This window comes from Silurus aristotelis (assembly GCF_946808225.1).
Source record: "Silurus aristotelis genome assembly, chromosome: 18".
Classification (NCBI taxonomy): Eukaryota; Metazoa; Chordata; class Actinopteri; order Siluriformes; family Siluridae; genus Silurus; species Silurus aristotelis.
Window position 1 is genome coordinate 21,464,317 of NC_139591.1, and position 17,590 is coordinate 21,481,906.

At 39.3% G+C, this 17,590-nt stretch overlaps 1 protein-coding gene across 2 annotated transcripts in view; it reads right to left on the reverse strand.

Moving 5' to 3' along the window:
- LOC310741139 (protein unc-13 homolog B-like) overlaps positions 1 to 17,590 on the reverse strand; it is an 81,815-nt gene that overhangs the window by 52,233 nt on the left and 11,992 nt on the right. For both annotated transcript variants that reach the window (XM_083568673.1, XM_083568672.1), the window contains exons 3-5: positions 10,966 to 11,065; positions 2,761 to 2,878; positions 2,069 to 2,192 (exon numbers count right to left, since the gene is read on the reverse strand). In XM_083568673.1, the coding sequence (XP_083424799.1) occupies positions 2,069 to 2,192; positions 2,761 to 2,878; positions 10,966 to 11,065 (342 nt within the window). The remainder of the gene's footprint in view (positions 1 to 2,068; positions 2,193 to 2,760; positions 2,879 to 10,965; positions 11,066 to 17,590) is intronic.

Sequence of the window (17,590 nt, forward strand, 5' to 3'; positions counted from 1 at the left end):
GAAAAAGATTCTGCAGAATTGAATGTCCCAATGAGCACAGTAGCTTTCATCATCTGTAAATGGAAGAAGTTTGGAATCACCAGGACTTTTCCCTTCGCCTGGCCAAACTGATCGATTGGAGGAGAAGGGCCTCAGTCAGGGCGGTGACCAAGCACCAGGTGTTCACTCTGAAAGAGCTCCTGCATTTCTCTGTGGAGAGAGGTGAACCTTCCAGACGAACAACCATCTCTGCAGCACTCCACCAATCAGGCCTGTATGGTAGAGTGACCAGACAGAGTAAATGCACCTGATGGACTCTGAGACCATGAGAAACAAAGATTGAACTCTTTGGCCTGAATGCCAAGTGTCATGTCTGGAGAAAACCAGGCACCGCTCATCACCTGGCCCTACAGTGAAGCATGGTGGTGGCAGCATCATGCTGTGGGATTTTCAGCAGCAGAAACTGGGAGACTCGTCAGAATTGAGGGAAAGATGAATGCAGCAATGTACAGAGACGTCCCTGGACCCTGAGACTGGGGTGACGGTTTGTCTTTCACAATAAGACAACGACCCTAAACACAGCCAAGACCTCTGATTGAACATCTCTGGAGGGATCTGAAAATGGCTGTTCCATCCAACCTGATGGAGCTCGAGAGGGTTCTGCAAGGACGAATGAGAGAATCTGCCAAAAATAAGCATTAAACCCAAAAGATCTTTAACAAAGTATTGAGCAAAGGCTGTGAATACTAATGTGCATGATCTTTTTTATTTTTATTTATAACAAATTTGCAAAGATTCCAAACAAACTTCTTTCATGTCGCCATTATGCGATTTTGTTTGTAGAATTTTGAGGAAAATAATTAATCCATTTTTGGAATAAAGCTGCAACATAAAATGTGGGAAAAGAGAAGCGCTGTGAATGTTTTCCGGTTGGACAGTAGGTAGGTACTTCACTTTATTCATTTTAGAGAGAAATTCACAATAAACAAATAAAATGTAACACAAATAAAAGAAGCAGTAAAGTGAATCAGTGCAGTCTGTGTTTCTGGATCACATCAGCAGCCTTTGAAGGCATCAGCAGCTACTGAAGCACAGCACAGCATTAAACACCTCACAGCTTCAAAGCGCTCAGATAAAACAGCTAGCTTTATGAATGGCATCAATCACTGCCCGAGCCGGGGCTCTGACCCCCAACCCTGAGAACGAGCACAGCTTTACCTTCAACTCTGATTTGTCCATCACACACTACAAAAAAACATCTACAGACTTTCAGTGTTTATAAGACCTGGTAGAAGCTATTGGGATAGAACATATTTCCAAGGTTAGAGGTTTTGTTTATTATAACCTCTGGCAACCCACAAATTAGACAAAAACCTGATTAATGCTTAGATGATACTATATGGACAAAGGTATTGGGACACCTGAGGGTTCCAGTCATATGTGGTTCTTCCACAAACTGTTTCCACAAAGTTGGAGGCACACAATTTTTTTTTTGTTTGTAATACAATTGTTTGTAACTTTTCCCTTCACCTTAACTAGGAGACCCAAACCTGTTCCAGCATGACAATGCTCCTGTGCACAAAGCTTAACATTGGTTGGACTGGAAAGTCCAGGAGACCCAGAAGAATCCCAGGCCTCCTTACCCTGTATCAGTACCTGACTTTACTCAGCACAAATCTCCACAGGCACACTTCAACTGCTAGTGAAACATCTTCCCGGATGAATGGAGGTTATTATATGAGCCAATGGGGAGTAAATGTGTAATGGGACGTTTTAAAACGCACACTACAATCTTATGATCAGGTGATCAGGTGTCCACATAGTGTTGTGTGGCCATTAAAGTGTATATTGTCATCCTGCAAAATTGTGAGCCTTAATAGGAGTTGGTCTCTTTTTAACTAAATGATGAATGAATGCAGAAGTAACAGAAACACTGACTTCCAGGCATCTTCAACAATCCTGCAGTCTTTATTGAACAAATGTCCCAAACTCGTAGCTTTGTGTTCCTGCAGAATTCTACTCCCAATTCAATGCAGAGGTGCAGTATGGGTAACCCATTTAGAGAGATAGCATCTCTAGGGGCTCTCACCGAAGGGAAGCTCGAAGCGGGTGTCCAGGAGCACTTTGTGAGGTGTCGGGTTGTTAGTGCCATAGATTTCATCTGCTTTCCTCAAAACCTCAGAGTGTAGAAATGTCCAGTCTCCCAAACCTTCCTACAGAAAATCACAGCAAAAATAACTGTCGGATAAAAATCAACACATGAGGGGGCAATGAAGAAATATTGGTTTCAGTGGTGACAGACAGACAGACAGACAGACAGACAGACAGACAAGAAAGAAAGAAAGAAAGAAAGAAAGAAAGAAAGAAAGAAAGAAAGAAAGAAAGAAAGAAAGAAAGAAAGAAAGAAAGAAAGAAAGAAAGAAAGAAAGAAAGAAAGGCAAAAGTAAAAAGAAAGAAAGAAAGAAAGAAAGAAAGAAAGAAAGAAAGAAAGAAAGAAAGAAAGAAAGAAAGAAAGAAAGAGATTGATTATTTTTACTTTATATTTATGTATTAATGCATATAAAACAGTCTCACAGAAGCGACTCGGCAGCTGTGATCGGGAGACTAGAGTCTGATTTAGACTCCGCCCACTGGAGAGACTACGTCTGCGCTACAGCAGACACTTTTCAGTTCAATAACTTACTGAAGCTTCATCGTCGAAAACGCGATAAAAACACGGGACAAAAGCAGCACAATGTAAAAAACACGTAACAGGACGTCTGGTCACAAGAGCTCTCAGACCTCCTCAGAGTGACGGATGCTTTTGAGAGGAATCCACGCGGTCCCCAGCAAAGTGTCCCAGATAAGTCCTTTATTCCAAACCTCCACGATGAGCCCCAGGTCCAAGCGGTTGATCTCACTGCAACACACACACACACACACACACACAATACTGCTTCACTTTCTCACATTATTATTATTATTATTATTAATACTATTATTGTGTTTATTATCATCATCATTCTTATTATTTCCATTGACTAAAAGACAATAGGCGGAGTTGAAGAGGATTAGAAACGAGTTATTAGAGGGACCGAGCAGGGGGAACGTTTTGGAGACGAGGTTAGAGAACAGCGATTGAGATGGTTTGGTCGTGTGCAGAGGGAATATCAGTAGGAGAATGCTGAGGATGGAGATGCCAAGCAGGAGGAAAAGAGGAAGGCCAAGAAGGAGGTTTATGGATGTGGTGAGGGAAGACAAGAGGGTTGGTTTGAAAGAGGCAGATGTAGACAACGGAGTAAGATGAAGACGGAAGATTCGATGTGGCGCCCCCTAATGGGAGCAACAAAATTACTATTTATTATATATATATATTATTAATATATTATTATTATAATTAGTATTATATATAATGAGTAGGAGTTTAGTGATTATATTTATATGATATTATTATACTATAACTTTTATACAAGTTGTTAACAAAAGTCACACTTTGTAATAAATACGGTACTAAAATCTTTTTTTTTTTTTTTTTTTTTTTAAGTACAAGAGCAACAAATTTATTTATATTGAGTTATATGTCATTAACAGAGTTTCCCCACTCGCTCCAGAAATCTAGAAGCACTGCCTGGTGTTGATCAGATAATAAGAACAGATGAGATCAGACAGAGGAAGCAGGAGGAGGACAGGAACGAGTGGCACTGAGCTCGTTAACTTGAGCAAGAGCTTTCAGAGACGGCAGGTGCATCACAAGGAGGAAAGAACACACAAGCATCACACACCCGACAGACACACCCTACACCAAGAAAGAAAGAAAGAAAGAAAGAAAGAAAGAAAGAAAGAAAGAAAGAAAGAAAGAAAGAAAGGCAAAGGTAGAAAGGAAAAAAAAGAAAAAAGAAAAAAAAAAAGGTAGAAAGAAAGAAAGAAAGAAAGAAAGAAAGAAAGAAAGAAAGAAAGAAAGAAAGAAAGAAAGGCAAAGGTAGAAAGGAAAAAAAGAAAAATGTGGGTAAAAAAAGAAGCAGAAAATGTTTCCAGAATAAGAACCAAAGCAGAAAAAAGTGGAGAATGAAAGAAACAAGAAGATGAAGACGAGCAGGAAAAAAGGGAAGCAGAAGAGGAGCAGAAAGCAGAGGAAGAAGAAGAAGATAAGAAAAGAGGGGAAAATTGAGTGGGAACAGCAGAAGTAGAAGGTGAAAAAAGTCAAAAAAGATGAACAAATAAAAGTAACCGAAATTGGAAGATGAAGAGGTAAAAGAGGAGAGAAATGAAGAGCACATTAAAGAAGAAGAACAGAATATGAAAGAGAAAGAAGATGAGAAAGAGCAAGTAAAGAAAGTGAAAAGAGGATAGAAGAAAAGAAAGAGTAAAAGGTATATTAAAGGAGGACAAAATGGTACACAACCCAAAGAAGCAGGAACTAAAGTCAGAAAAGAAGAAGAAGAAGAAACGAAAAAAAAAAAAAGCTGATTTTTAGCTGATGCTGATGCTCGAAGTCTTAACAACCCTGGAAAATTTCAATACTCGATTCTCTTTAACAACCAATCAATAAAGAGCCCCGAGTCTGCGGCGCAGAAATAAATAAATAAATAAATAAATAAATAAATAAATAAATAAATAAATAAATAAATAAACGACACATCTGCCCCTCGCCTCCCCCCAGTCCCCCCTCGGCAGCCGGGCTTCGTCTCATCCTCGATGCACTTAGCAGGCCACTGACCGACTAAATAAATAATGAATGAATCTCTAAACGCCGCTGTTGTAGTGGCGCTTTCTCTTCCTTTATTCACAACACAGAGCGAGGGATGAAAGCAGAAGTGCTCTCGTTTATCTGCAGTGAAAATCTCGTCATCCTGCCAGCTGAGAAATACTGGTGTTCTGTAGGTGTCACAAAATCTCTCTCTCACACTCTCACCATCCCTCCTTCCTGTCTTCTCTCCCCCCTCCCACCTCTCTCACTCTCGCCTGCACCATGCTCACTCAATCCATTCATCCCTCCATCCCTTACTTCTACCTGACCCCTCACCCCCTCCTGTCCTCCATCTAACCCTCCCATCTCCCCTCCCCCAACCTCTCTCACTCCCACATGTCCCCTTTTACTTCATCTCTCACTTTCTTCCTGTCCTCTTTCCCCCCCACCCACTGACTCCCTCTCAACACTCACTCCTGTCCTCTTCCGCTCTCTTTCTTACTCCCTCCTTCCTTTTTTTTTTACTCTTTAGTATAAAGGCTCTATGTGAAATAATGAAAAATGAATCGTTGTTAATCGATGAATATTTAAGCGTCATCTGTTACTGCGGTCTAAATGATGGTAAAAGGCAAGAAAAAGTCTACACCTGAAATCGGCATTGTGCAGTAAATCGGACACTAATTTCCTGGTTATTTCATTTATTGTGCAAACTGAAAGTAAATAACGAGTCCAAACAAATGATGAGCCCAGATGCTCTGCTGTTACTGGTGCATGAACAAGGTGGTGGATAAAAATAAATAATGATTGAATAACAGTGAGAATCGAGCACACAAACCTCAACAATGCAACAAGTACACAAGGAAAATACGATGAACTCGTCTCTGTGCCCGTCGCTGGGCTTTTATAAAGCACCGTTTGGATTTGGTGTAAAAATATCTTATATAACATCTGTATGACGTTTTTCCCTTCCAATATTCCATGCTTTTCCAGAATCAAATATTCCCTTAAGATATTTAAGACCTGAACTAACAATTTTGAATTCCAACTAGAACATGCGTCACATTACAATCTCTATTTGGAAGTCAGAATCGGAACCTCGGTTGTTTTCCGTGTGTCCGGCCGCACGGTCGGAAGGCACTGTGTTGTCATGGCAACTGCCTCGCAATGTCTGCTGCTGACGCCACAATACAACACCTTTAGGCCGTGTCCACGGTAATACGTTTTCGTTTGCAGACGCATATTTTTTCTTTGCGTTTTAGCCTTTAGTCCCACAGAGACGGCGTCTTTTAGTCAATTAAAACTTAAAAAGTAATGTGTTTTTTGATTCAAAGAGCCGGGAAGTAAACAATCGGCAGGCGGTAAATGAAGCGGGGAGAATCGTCTCGCCCTTCAAGGGACATTTTAGAGGTTTCAATTTGAATGAGACACTTTTGGGAAAGGAGTTAGACGAAAACGCAGTCTTCCAATGAATTCAGATTAGTGTAGCCTTTGTTTTATAAACAATTAATTTTTACTACTGTATTTTCCGGACTATAAGCCGCTACTTTTTTCCCCGCGGCTTGAACAATAAAGCGGCTAATTTATGGATATTTCCTGGGTTTTTCCCGGTTTCACAAACTTCAAGCCAAAAAACTGAGCCCCATAACATTAGACCAATTAAATTGCGGAACGGGTTCAGGTGAACCAATGAAATTCTTTATATTAAATCAGATGCGCTCCCACTGAATCGGGCCGCACCACATCATAAATATGAATGATGTTCCTCTGACGTTTGACCTGCCGCTCACTCGGACTGTCTATAGGAAATGTGAATCATTCGTCACGCTGAAAACAACCGGGCATGAAAACACACTTCACCTGTGTTCTGAGCTAGGTAGTCGTGGTCATACGGTCGGTTTAGACGTAACGGCGCGATAAAACCTCCCTGAGACAACAGATCACATGACTCTTGGACGTTATCTGCATCTGGATGACTCGCAATGTAAACAGTGCACTGGAGAGAGTGAATGACGTGTAACATACTACGTTTAAATGATCACCTTTGGTTCTGGACGAGGCTAGAACAAAATCGTTCTGCCTTTACAGCCTACATTTATGGCGCATGCGTCATCCTAACCGTGCTCTCTAGTGTCGATCTTTGGAAAAAATCTAAATAAACATATCCTCGTTCCAGCTCGGGAGCTAAGAGTAGCCTCTGGTTCTGTGCGCTGCTCCCTGAGGGAACGGAGGTCGTACGCTTTATTGCGTTAGTCGTAATGTTTCTCGGGGAGCGAGGAACACCGGGAGGACCTGTTCGATCAGGGGGACATCTGGCTTTCCTGAGCTCCCATTACAATGGCATGTTATGGTTAATTCGAGAGGACTACTGAAAGAAGGGGGTTTCGTGGAAAGCCGCTGCGAATACAATACAATCCCGCAACATGAGAATGAAAAGAAGAAAAATGATTGGAGAAGAAAGGATCAAACAGATTCTTTTGACTGTAAGCGCTAATGAACCTTTCACAACCATCTCACATCTGTTGCTTCAAAAAACCAGACCAAACAAACAGGGCAATTAATATTTCGAATCATAAATTTATCCGATTTTGTGACTGATCTGTGGTTTACATTAAGCAGCACTTAAACAGCAGGCAAACCTTTTTCAATTTTAAACACGGCCTATAAATCCTTTATCGCTTGTACTTAATAACATTAATGTAATAACATTGTACTTAACATTAACAGCCTACAGAATAGTCATACACACAATAAAAGTGTGTGACTGTTCTCGGAAATGATCAGGTGCTGCGATAGAGCTAATTTCAATTTAATTCAATCAAGCTAGGGTTTGTTTTTGGTCATTTCTTTCCAATAAAATCATAACTTGGGAGTGTTTTAGAGCTGCTACCACAGAACTTCCCATCACTAATCATTAATTAAGGGCGCAAGCAGAATAGGTTGAAGGAGAATGAATACTTAAATACATCAAAAAATTAACCTCTAAGTTGTCAGCGCCGCGCCGGCGCAACCGATATCCCATTGTTCTCAGGGTTGCCAGCGCAACCGATATCCAATTGTTCTCAGGGTTGCCAGCGCAACCGATATCTCAGTGTTCTTAGGTGTTAAAGTTTAGCAATATATTCAATAAAAAGAGATGACTATACATCATTCTAAAGCTCTAAGCCTCAAGCAGCGATTTCAGATCTGTCTTTTAATGGAAAACGTACAACGAATGTATTTTCTGAGCAGTGCACATAAACAACATGCATAAAAAATGCACTACTTACACAATTATTGTAATAGAGAGTCACAAACACTTTCACTGCTGCTAATCCCGGTTTATTAGGAAAGACAATGCTTCACTGAACAACATTCCGTAAAGCATTTCTGCTCCAACCAAACAATAGTGTTGGATTTTAGATGGTTATTCTTTTGTTTACGTCACATAACTTCGGTTGGTGTTTGTGTTTATATTATTCGGAATAACTTTCGCATAAAAAACGACATCTTGCTGGTAAAAAAAAAAAATTAAAAAAATATGGCTGGTAGAATATAGTTTTACAAATCAAATGAGACAACACACTTAAAAAAAAAAAAAAAAAAAAAAAAAAGAGGCGGAATTTCGGGCTTGAGTCTACACTATAGGAGTCCAGGTGACGTTTATCATCAGCACCTATCATATAATTCATAAACAAAATAGCTTTTCTAGTGCAGAGGTGGGAAGTAATGAAGTATTTTGTTACTGTACTTAGGGAGATTTTTCTGGTATCAGAACTTTTACTTTATTTCTATTATTTTTTACTGTCACTCATTCATCTTTTTACACAAATATCTGTCTTTTCTACTTCTTACATTTTCAAAACTGACTTGTTACTTTAGTTTTAATCGATTAAAACTAACGATTTTGTGACAATTTTTTCTAATTGTGCTGTTTTCAGCCCAACAACTTATTTCGCGTCATTGTGAGTTTTTTTTTTTTTATCTACCACTAGTGTTATTATTTCCTGTGCTTTGAGAATGTTGATGGAGAATTATTGAAAAGGTCAGAAGGAGTTGCATTGTGTGTTTGTGGATTTAGAGAAAGCGTACGACAGAGTGTCGAGAGAGAGCAGTTGTGGTATTGTATGAGAAGTCAGGTGTGTCAGAAAAGTATGTGAGGGTGGTGCAGGACATGTATGAGGACAGTGTGACAGCAGTGAAGTGTGCAGTAGGAACGACAGACTGGTTCAAGGTGAAGGTTGGACTGCATCAAGGATCAACTCTGAGCCCTTTCCTGTTTGCAGTGGTGATGGACAGGTTGACAGACATGGTCAGACAGGAGTCTCCAGTGTTATTATTTCCTGGCTCTCACACACCACAGATGGAGGCTAGTTTACGATGTTACCAATGAGTAAGCAGAAGACAACTAGAAGTTTGGGGTTAACGTGGATGAGACAGAGGAAGTCAGTGATGTAAACATGAGTGACAACAGAGACGTTCCTGATCATCATCATTTTTTTTTTCTTGTGTTCTATATGGTGGATGTTCAGCCTGAATACATTCACTGGATAACAAAATGTAAAAAAACTTTATATATGATGTGAGGTTCAGTTACCAGTGTGACGCTAAAACAGGTAGTAATAATGACTACTTTTTTACTGAAGTACATGTGAGAGTACAAACTTCTTTACTTTAACTTGAGGGAAAAATTGGAGTCAGAACTTCAACCTTTACCAGAGTCTTTTAAAACATGAGTATCTGCACTTCTACCGAGTGAAGGATGTGTGCCACTACTGGTCTGCAACTACTGGTCTACTGCTCTATACTACACACGCACACACACAAACACAGGCCTCGACTTGCGGTGGAGATAGGGACCAGAAAACCTATATAAATACACATGCCATGATGATATAAACAGTGTTCACCCGTCAATATGTTATAATGTTACAATGTTTCGGTGAACACTACACGGACAAAACTTTGCAGACACATGACTACAGGAACATCCCATTCCACATTTGCTCTTATAATAACCTCCACTCTTCTGGGAAGATTTTGTGGAGATTTGTGCTCATTCAGGTAGGTGAGGTGAAAAGGTCTGGAGTGCAGTCAGTGTTCCATTTTATCCCATTAGTGTTCAGTAGGGTTGGAGCTGTATAGCAGGAGATCTTCCACTCCATCCCAAACCAAGTATTATATCTTCATGGATCTGGCTATGTGCACAGGGGCTGGTAGAACATTTAAAGACATCGTATACAGTTGGGTGCTTTCAAATTCACAAACTTCCTTCACAAACACTGTGAATGAGCTGTTCCAATAGAAACGATATTGTATAGAAAAACCACACACTAATCATCTTGTGGTTTAACTCCACAATTACTCATGTAAAAAAAAAAAAAAAAACAGAGCCCTGCAGCTGTTGGCTGTGTGCAGCGTTGAGCGAAATGCGACAACACGCTCCATACGGCTTACATAACCAATCATGCGTGAAAGCAAACACGCGCGCATGTGGAGTGTGACGTGTGGATTGGTGCCTACTGTATTGCTTATTGTCATCAGTTTAAGTAGCGACTCCATCGGTGACATGTGGAAGGAGGAGTGTGAAGAGAGTCGCTCACGGTTCTGTGAATCCATTTGTTTAGGAATCATTTAGATATGAATAAAGAGCCATATTATGGACTAGACATCGAATGGCATTAGAGAATGTACACAGAACAAATTCTGGAATAGATGCGGAGAGTCGCCGAATGACAATACGATATAGACCCAGAATGACACCTAAGAAAGCATATAGAAAATATGACAGAGAATGACATTATGCATGGACACAGAATGACACCTAAGAAAGCATATAGAATATATGACAGAGAATGACATTATGCATGGACACAGAATGAAAATATTTTTACAGACATTCATTCTATGGACAAAGATAACAGACACTATGGAAAGAAAAAAAAAAAAGACACACAGACACTATAGACAAAATGACAGACTGACAATATAGACAAAATAGCATGGACAATATAAACAGAATGAAGCAGACAGACAAAATTACAGACACTACATAAAACAATGATGCACAGACATAATAGACAGAATTGACAAATACTATAGACAGTGACACACACACGCTATAAACAGAAATTACAGATACTATAGACAGACTGACACACAGACGCTATAGACAAAATAACACAGACACTACAGACAGAATGACGCAGACAGACACAATATGCAATGTTTTTATAATTTGCCTTTTTTTTTTTTTTTATAAAAAAAAAAACCAATAAAAATGAATGGACTTCAGTTGGTTTAATGTGTACTATGTTTATAGTTTAAAATGTATGCAGTCTTACAACATGAAGTCCTGCTCCCAGCATGGCTGGTCTCCCCGCACCATGATGGTCGTACTCTTGACATTCTGCACCTTCAGGGTCACATAGGCATTAAATTTGTCTGGGGAAAACAAAATGATAACTCGTTAGATTCCAATCTGCTTTGGATCCTTTGCACTTTATAGAGAATAACACAGACGGACACTATAAACAGAAGTACACTGAATGACAGACACTGTAGACAAAATGACACAGATGTACACTATAGGCCAGAGGTGGGCAATTAATTTTTACAAGGGGCCACATGAGAAACCTGAATTGTGTCAGAGGGCCACACCAACGATAATATTTTAGGGCTGCACCGAAATGAAAATTAAATTCAAAAGGCAATGAAATCCATAATTTTTTGTGTTATGCTTTTTGCCTTGGCACCATCACTGGAAACTTTCTTGCCTTTTCAAAAACGTCCTCTACAGACGGAGTGCGCATGTTCGGATTGACTTTACTTTTCTGCGCCGCGTTCTTCTTATATTTAGAAGGCAATCGGGATGTTTGGATTTCAGGTGATAAATTAAACCCGACTTGGAGAAACTCTTTACAGATACACCCCCTCTTAAAATTTCAGCATTGCATGTTCTGCAAATCGCTCTCCGCACACCGCAGACATGTTGCTCTTATCCAGATTATCCAGATGTGCTGGCTGCGCTTTTTTATTGCGTCATTACAATTGTGTTTCTGCCATGTTGTTTCGGTGATTTAGGTATTTCGGCTGAAAATTTTCGGTGCATCCCTGTAATTCATGATTGGCCTCACGCGGGCCGGACAGGGACGTACAAAAGGGCCGGATGTGGCCTTGCGGGCCGTAGTTTGCCCAGGTGTGCTATAGGCAGAATTACACTAAATGACACAGACAGACACTGTAGACAGAATGACCAACACAACGACAGAATGATGCAGACCGATGCTACAGACAGAATGACTACAACTGCATGTAAAATTGAATGTAAAATTATTGCTGTAACTATCATTGCGTTTCGTTGTTGATGTTGCATGATTGCGGAGTTATAAAACTGTTGGTTAGGTTGTTATTAATAAATATTCTTAATAATAATAATAATAATAATAATAATAATAGAATCACAAGATCTGTATTATTCATTCTGGTTAATGTTTTTTATTGTTCTCCGTGTTATAACTGTTAATATCCTGCTGCTCAAATACATGAATCCATCAGGTGTAAAACCTGGTCTTTAGCAGTTCCACAGTGGATCAGCTTGAGTGTGAGCTGTAGAGCTCTACAGAGATCCTGCGCCAGACTGCAATAGGTAAAAAAAAAACTGCCTGAATCGGACCTCGCTGCAAGAAAACCTCGACTATGGTGGAGGGATTACGCAGTGTGACCTAACGGTACGGCTTTATTCGTGTCAGAACTGACAAGGATTAAGAGACAACCCACTCCAATCAAACACACACACACACACCAATGCATGCTTATATATGAGCCTCTTTAAAATCACTGGTCCAAAATCTCAGGAAGCGCTTCAGCTGGAAAACACAAACTTCAAATTCCTGCATTTTATTTAAGGTTGTTTTTGGTTGTCATTGCGGAAATTCAAACTCATTCCCCATGACAACGGCGTCAACAAAACAAAACGAATTCAAGGACAAAAGATAACACGGGTTATTTAAAGAGAGATGATATAAATGCTGCGGAGAAATCAGTGAGGTTTTCAGGGAAAAGAAATGGTGGGACGCAAGTAAAAAAAAAAAATGTAAAAAATTTTATTTTTGTAATAAAATAAATAAAAAAATATTTTTGTTTTAAATAAAAAAAAAAATTCTAAATAAATTGAGAAAATAGCAGTAAATATGTCTTTGGGAAAACCTAAATTGAAAGTTTAAGAAAAAACCTTAAATATACAGCTAATAATACACATGACTTCCTAGACAGAAGTTGAGAACACCCATTTTTTAACATCTTATTCCATGTTTAGTTCCAATTCCCTCTTTTAATAAGCTTTACTCATCTGGGAAGATGTTCCACTAGATGTTGGAGTGTGTTTTTTGGAGTTGTTCAGACACTGTTAGTAAAGTCAGGATCTGATGTAGGTGAGAAGGTGAGGAGGCCTGAGGTACGGTCAGCGTTCACATTCCTCAAGTTAGCAGTTATTAAGCCCCTCATTAAAAAACCTAATCTGGATCCAAACACGCTATCGAATTACAGACCAATTTCAAATCTCCCATTTATGTCTAAGATTTTAGAAAAGATTGTCGCTGCCCAGCTATGTAACCACTTGCAGGAGAACAATATCTTTGAAGAGTTTCAGTCAGGTTTTAGGCCCCATCATAGCACAGAAACTGCTCTAGTTAAAATCACTAACGACCTGTTTTTAGCTTCAGACCAAGGCTACATCTCCCTATTAGTTTTACTAGATCTTAGTGCTGCGTTCGACACTATAGATCATGATCTTCTCCTCGATCGCTTACAGAATTACATCGGTATTCAGGGACAGGCATTAAGCTGGTTTAAATCCTACCTGTCCAATCGTTACCATTTCGTAGATTTAAATGGAGAGCTATCCAGGATAATGCTAGTAAATTATGGCGTATTTTACAATATACATGCTTCCATTAGGAAATATTATTAGAAGGCATGGAATTAGCTTCCATTGTTATGCTGATGATACCCAGCTATATATTTCATCCAAACCAGGCGATACAGCTCAATTAGCTTGCATAACTGAGTTTGTTGAAGAAATAAGAGATTGGATGACCCATAACTTTCTGCTATTAAATTCTGATAAAACGGAGATTTTGCTCATCGGCCCAGAAAATAGTACACAGAAGCTCCGGCATCTCAGCCTGCATTTAGACGGTTGTTCTGTAACTACTAGTTCAACGGTAAAAGACCTGGGAGTTATTTTAGACAGCAACTTATCTTTCAAAAATCACATCAATCAAGTTACAAAAACAGCCTTCTTTCACCTTAGAAATATTTCTAAGCTAAGAAATATGTTATCTATATCTGATGCAGAGAAGCTCGTCCATGCGTTTATGACCTCTAGAATAGACTACTGTAATGCATTACTAGGTGGATGTCCTGCATCATTAATAAACAAGCTTCAGTTAGTTCAGAATGCCGCAGCAAGAGTTCTTACTAGGTCAAGAAAATACGATCATATAACCCCAATCTTATCGTCCCTACATTGGCTTCCTATTAAGTTTCGAATAGACTACAAACTACTGCTACTCACTTATAAAGCACTAAATGGTTTGGCTCCCATGTATCTATCCAGTCTCTTAACACGCTACAATCCGTCACGCTCCCTGAGATCTCAAAACTCTGGGCTTCTAGTAGTTCCTAGAATAGCAAAGTCCACTAAAGGCGGTAGAGCATTTTCACATTTAGCTATGGATGATCATGGAGAAGTAGATGCCGAGTGTTTAAAGGCCCTGGCATGGAGAAGCTGATGCTGGATCTATGATGATCACAAATTGTTCTGTATTTTTGAAAGATTTATGACCAAACTCTTGATGTCACCCATATGAGGATGGGTTCCCCTTTGAGTCTGGTTCCTCTCAAGGTTTCTTCCTCATATCATCTAAGGGAGTTTTTCCTTGCCACTGTCGCCACGGCTTGCTCATCAGGGACAAACTCACACCATTCACCTTCACTGTTGTTTTCTGTAAAGCTGCTTTGAGACAATGTCTGTTGTGAAAAGCGCTATACAAATAAACTTGACTTGACTCATCAGCTTAATAAGGTTGGAATCTATAGTAAGAGATCTTTGACACACAAACCCATGGACGGTAGATCTTCATAGATCTGGTTTTGTGCACACGAGCATAGTCATGCTGGAGCAGGTTTGGGTCTCTTAGTTCGAGTGAAGGGAACATTTTATTCTACCACATCGAAAGACGTCCTGCACGATTGTGTGCGTTCAACTTTGTGGAAAAAACACATATGGCTGGAAAAGTCAAGTGTCACAATACATTTAACCATATAGTGTATGTTTTAGACTCAAACATGGTCTGAGAGAAAGAGAGGGAGATCTTCTCTATTTGCCTGGACAAGACCGATCAGAAATTAGAAATCGGGGGAAAGGGGAAGCTCAGATGTTGGACTTTAGATCAGAATGTTGTTAATTTCCAGCACCACTAAGCTGCCACTGCTGGGCTCTTTAACAAAGCCCTTAACTCCAAACTACTCAGATGTTTAATTGAGATAATTGTCGCACCACCAAATGGCGTAATTGAAAAGACGTCTCATTTCGGCGTATTCAAGTTGATTATTTTCACCACACCGCCTGTTAATGGTCCCGTGACCCTCTGAGCGATAACACTGAGGCACGTGGGACTGAGCTCCTTGGCCTGCTTGTTCTTGGCTCGGTCTCAAATCAAACACCGGATCAGATGAGCGTCCTGCAGTACAGACGGTTCTCTTCCCTGTGTGGTCGAAGGTAAACACGGCCGCCAGTCGAGCCTTCTCTATTGACACTTGGCTCTTTTGTTTCTCCGACATCGTGAGCGTTTGGACAGTTCTGTAAACGACGCTGCCGACTTTCATCCTGTCACTCAAAACAATGCCACCTGTTTCACATGGATCATACCGGCTGTTTGAATAGATTTAATAGGGTTTGTTCGACAGCTTTATCACGTGTGTGCGCGTGTGTGTGTGTGTATAAACATTTCATCTGTATTTTGCTTGAAAGTTGTTTCGAGTTGCTTTTCCGATCACAACAGTTTAAAGAGTAATTATTTGAGTTACTTTTTTTTCTTTTCTTTTTTCGAAATAAAAAAAAAACATACATTTTAACCGAAAAGGACATTTTTTTCTCCTTTTTTCTCTTGAAAATGTATATATATTTATACATTATTTAATGCTTATATTTTTTGCTTTATTGCCAAACAGAATAAAAAAAAAAAAAAAAAAAAAAAGGGATGTCAAATATTTTTCAGGAAGCACATCCTCATCAGGTTTTATTTCGTCTCTTAGCTGTGATGGGAAATGGTGTGTGATTAGTGTGTAAAGGAAACGAGTCATTAAAGCCGGCTCTACCAGGTGACTCGGTTGTAAGTAAACATCGGTCTCGTCTCTTGGGACGTGAACGTTTGCCCATAGAATAAGAACGGGAGGGGGATCGGATTTCAATTCCATTGTAGTGGCATTTTAGATTCAATGGAAAATAATCTTTGTGTGTCTTCATGTGCTCCAGTGAGTCCATGTGCGGTTTATTAGTTTAGCTTCAATGCTAAGAGTCAAAGTGAGTTACGTGGGCTGTTTTATTCAGGTTTGCTAATCGGATGCAGGATCCTGTCAAAGTATTCAGTAATGAAGGTTCTTTATCTTCTCAGGACATTGGGGGAAAAATGTCCACCTCCTTCATATTGATCCTCCATTAGAGCAGATCTAAAGTTTATTTAGTAAAACCAAACAAACCAATCGACATGCCAAGCTGATTCGATTAAGAACAATATAACCCCTGATGCTGATCTTATCAATAAGTCACATTTGACTTTTCCCCTATGCAAAAGGGACCTCCCTTTACTGATCGGAAGGTCAAAAGTTCAAGCTGCCACTGTTGGGCCTTTCAGCAAGGCGGAAAAAACTAATCGATTAAAATCGTTAATGAAATTCGTTGTCAACGAATGCAGTTATCGATTAGTTTGTCTTGCTCAAGTTTTGGTTTTAGCATAAAACACATTTTTACTCACTGTTACTCACCAGTAAATGTTTATGCATTTATAAGTCGATGTTTTATTATTTTTTGTAATTAAGCCTGTTAGCTCGCCATGTTTCTCCGTTCCACTCTCTTTTTATAGCATATGTCCGCTACAACAGTAACTTTCATTTTCAAACGTGATTTACTGCTGCTTTATGTTTATATGCTTGTTTTCGAGTTTGTGCATTACATTATTTTGCATACATCATTTCATTATTCAACAAAATTTCATTAATTGTATATTCTAGATGCTAACATCTTTATAACTTTTTAAAACAAAAATGGTCAATGTTGTATTAGATTTCATAAGGGTTTTTTTTACGCATGGTTATTAACTTGTAATTATTCAAAACGATGCTAATTGTTGATTTGCTTCACCTTTTATACTCCAAAGTTGTTTTGATTTGTGTATTTTTTTTACTTTTTTTCTTTTTTTTTTTACAAAACCCAGCATAAGTGAATTTGTTCACTCAAGAGAAATCCTCCATGCACTCCTCAACATGTAGCACCAATAAGCTTAATAAAATGTCAAAATTAAAGATAAAGTCAATATGTGGCTTTAGCATTTTAGCCCTTATCCCTCTGTTTTCCTGGGGTGCTGTATCATGGCTGAACCTGAGCCCCAGGAAAACAGAGGGACCCCCAGCTTCCTAACAGCTCTGGATATATAAAGAGGGAATTTCACTGTGATGAATAAAATGTTTTAAATGCTTTTATTAATAAATATTACTTTTTGTTTTATTAATAAAAATATATACACTCTATGGACAAAGGTTTCCAGACACCTGACTATAAGACTGATATGTGCCCCTGCATTTTCCAGCCGTATGCGGTTCTTCCTCAAAATGTCACCACAAAGTTGGAACTGAATTTGGACGTCGTGGCATTATATTTTCCCTTCACTCGAACTTGGAGACCCGAGC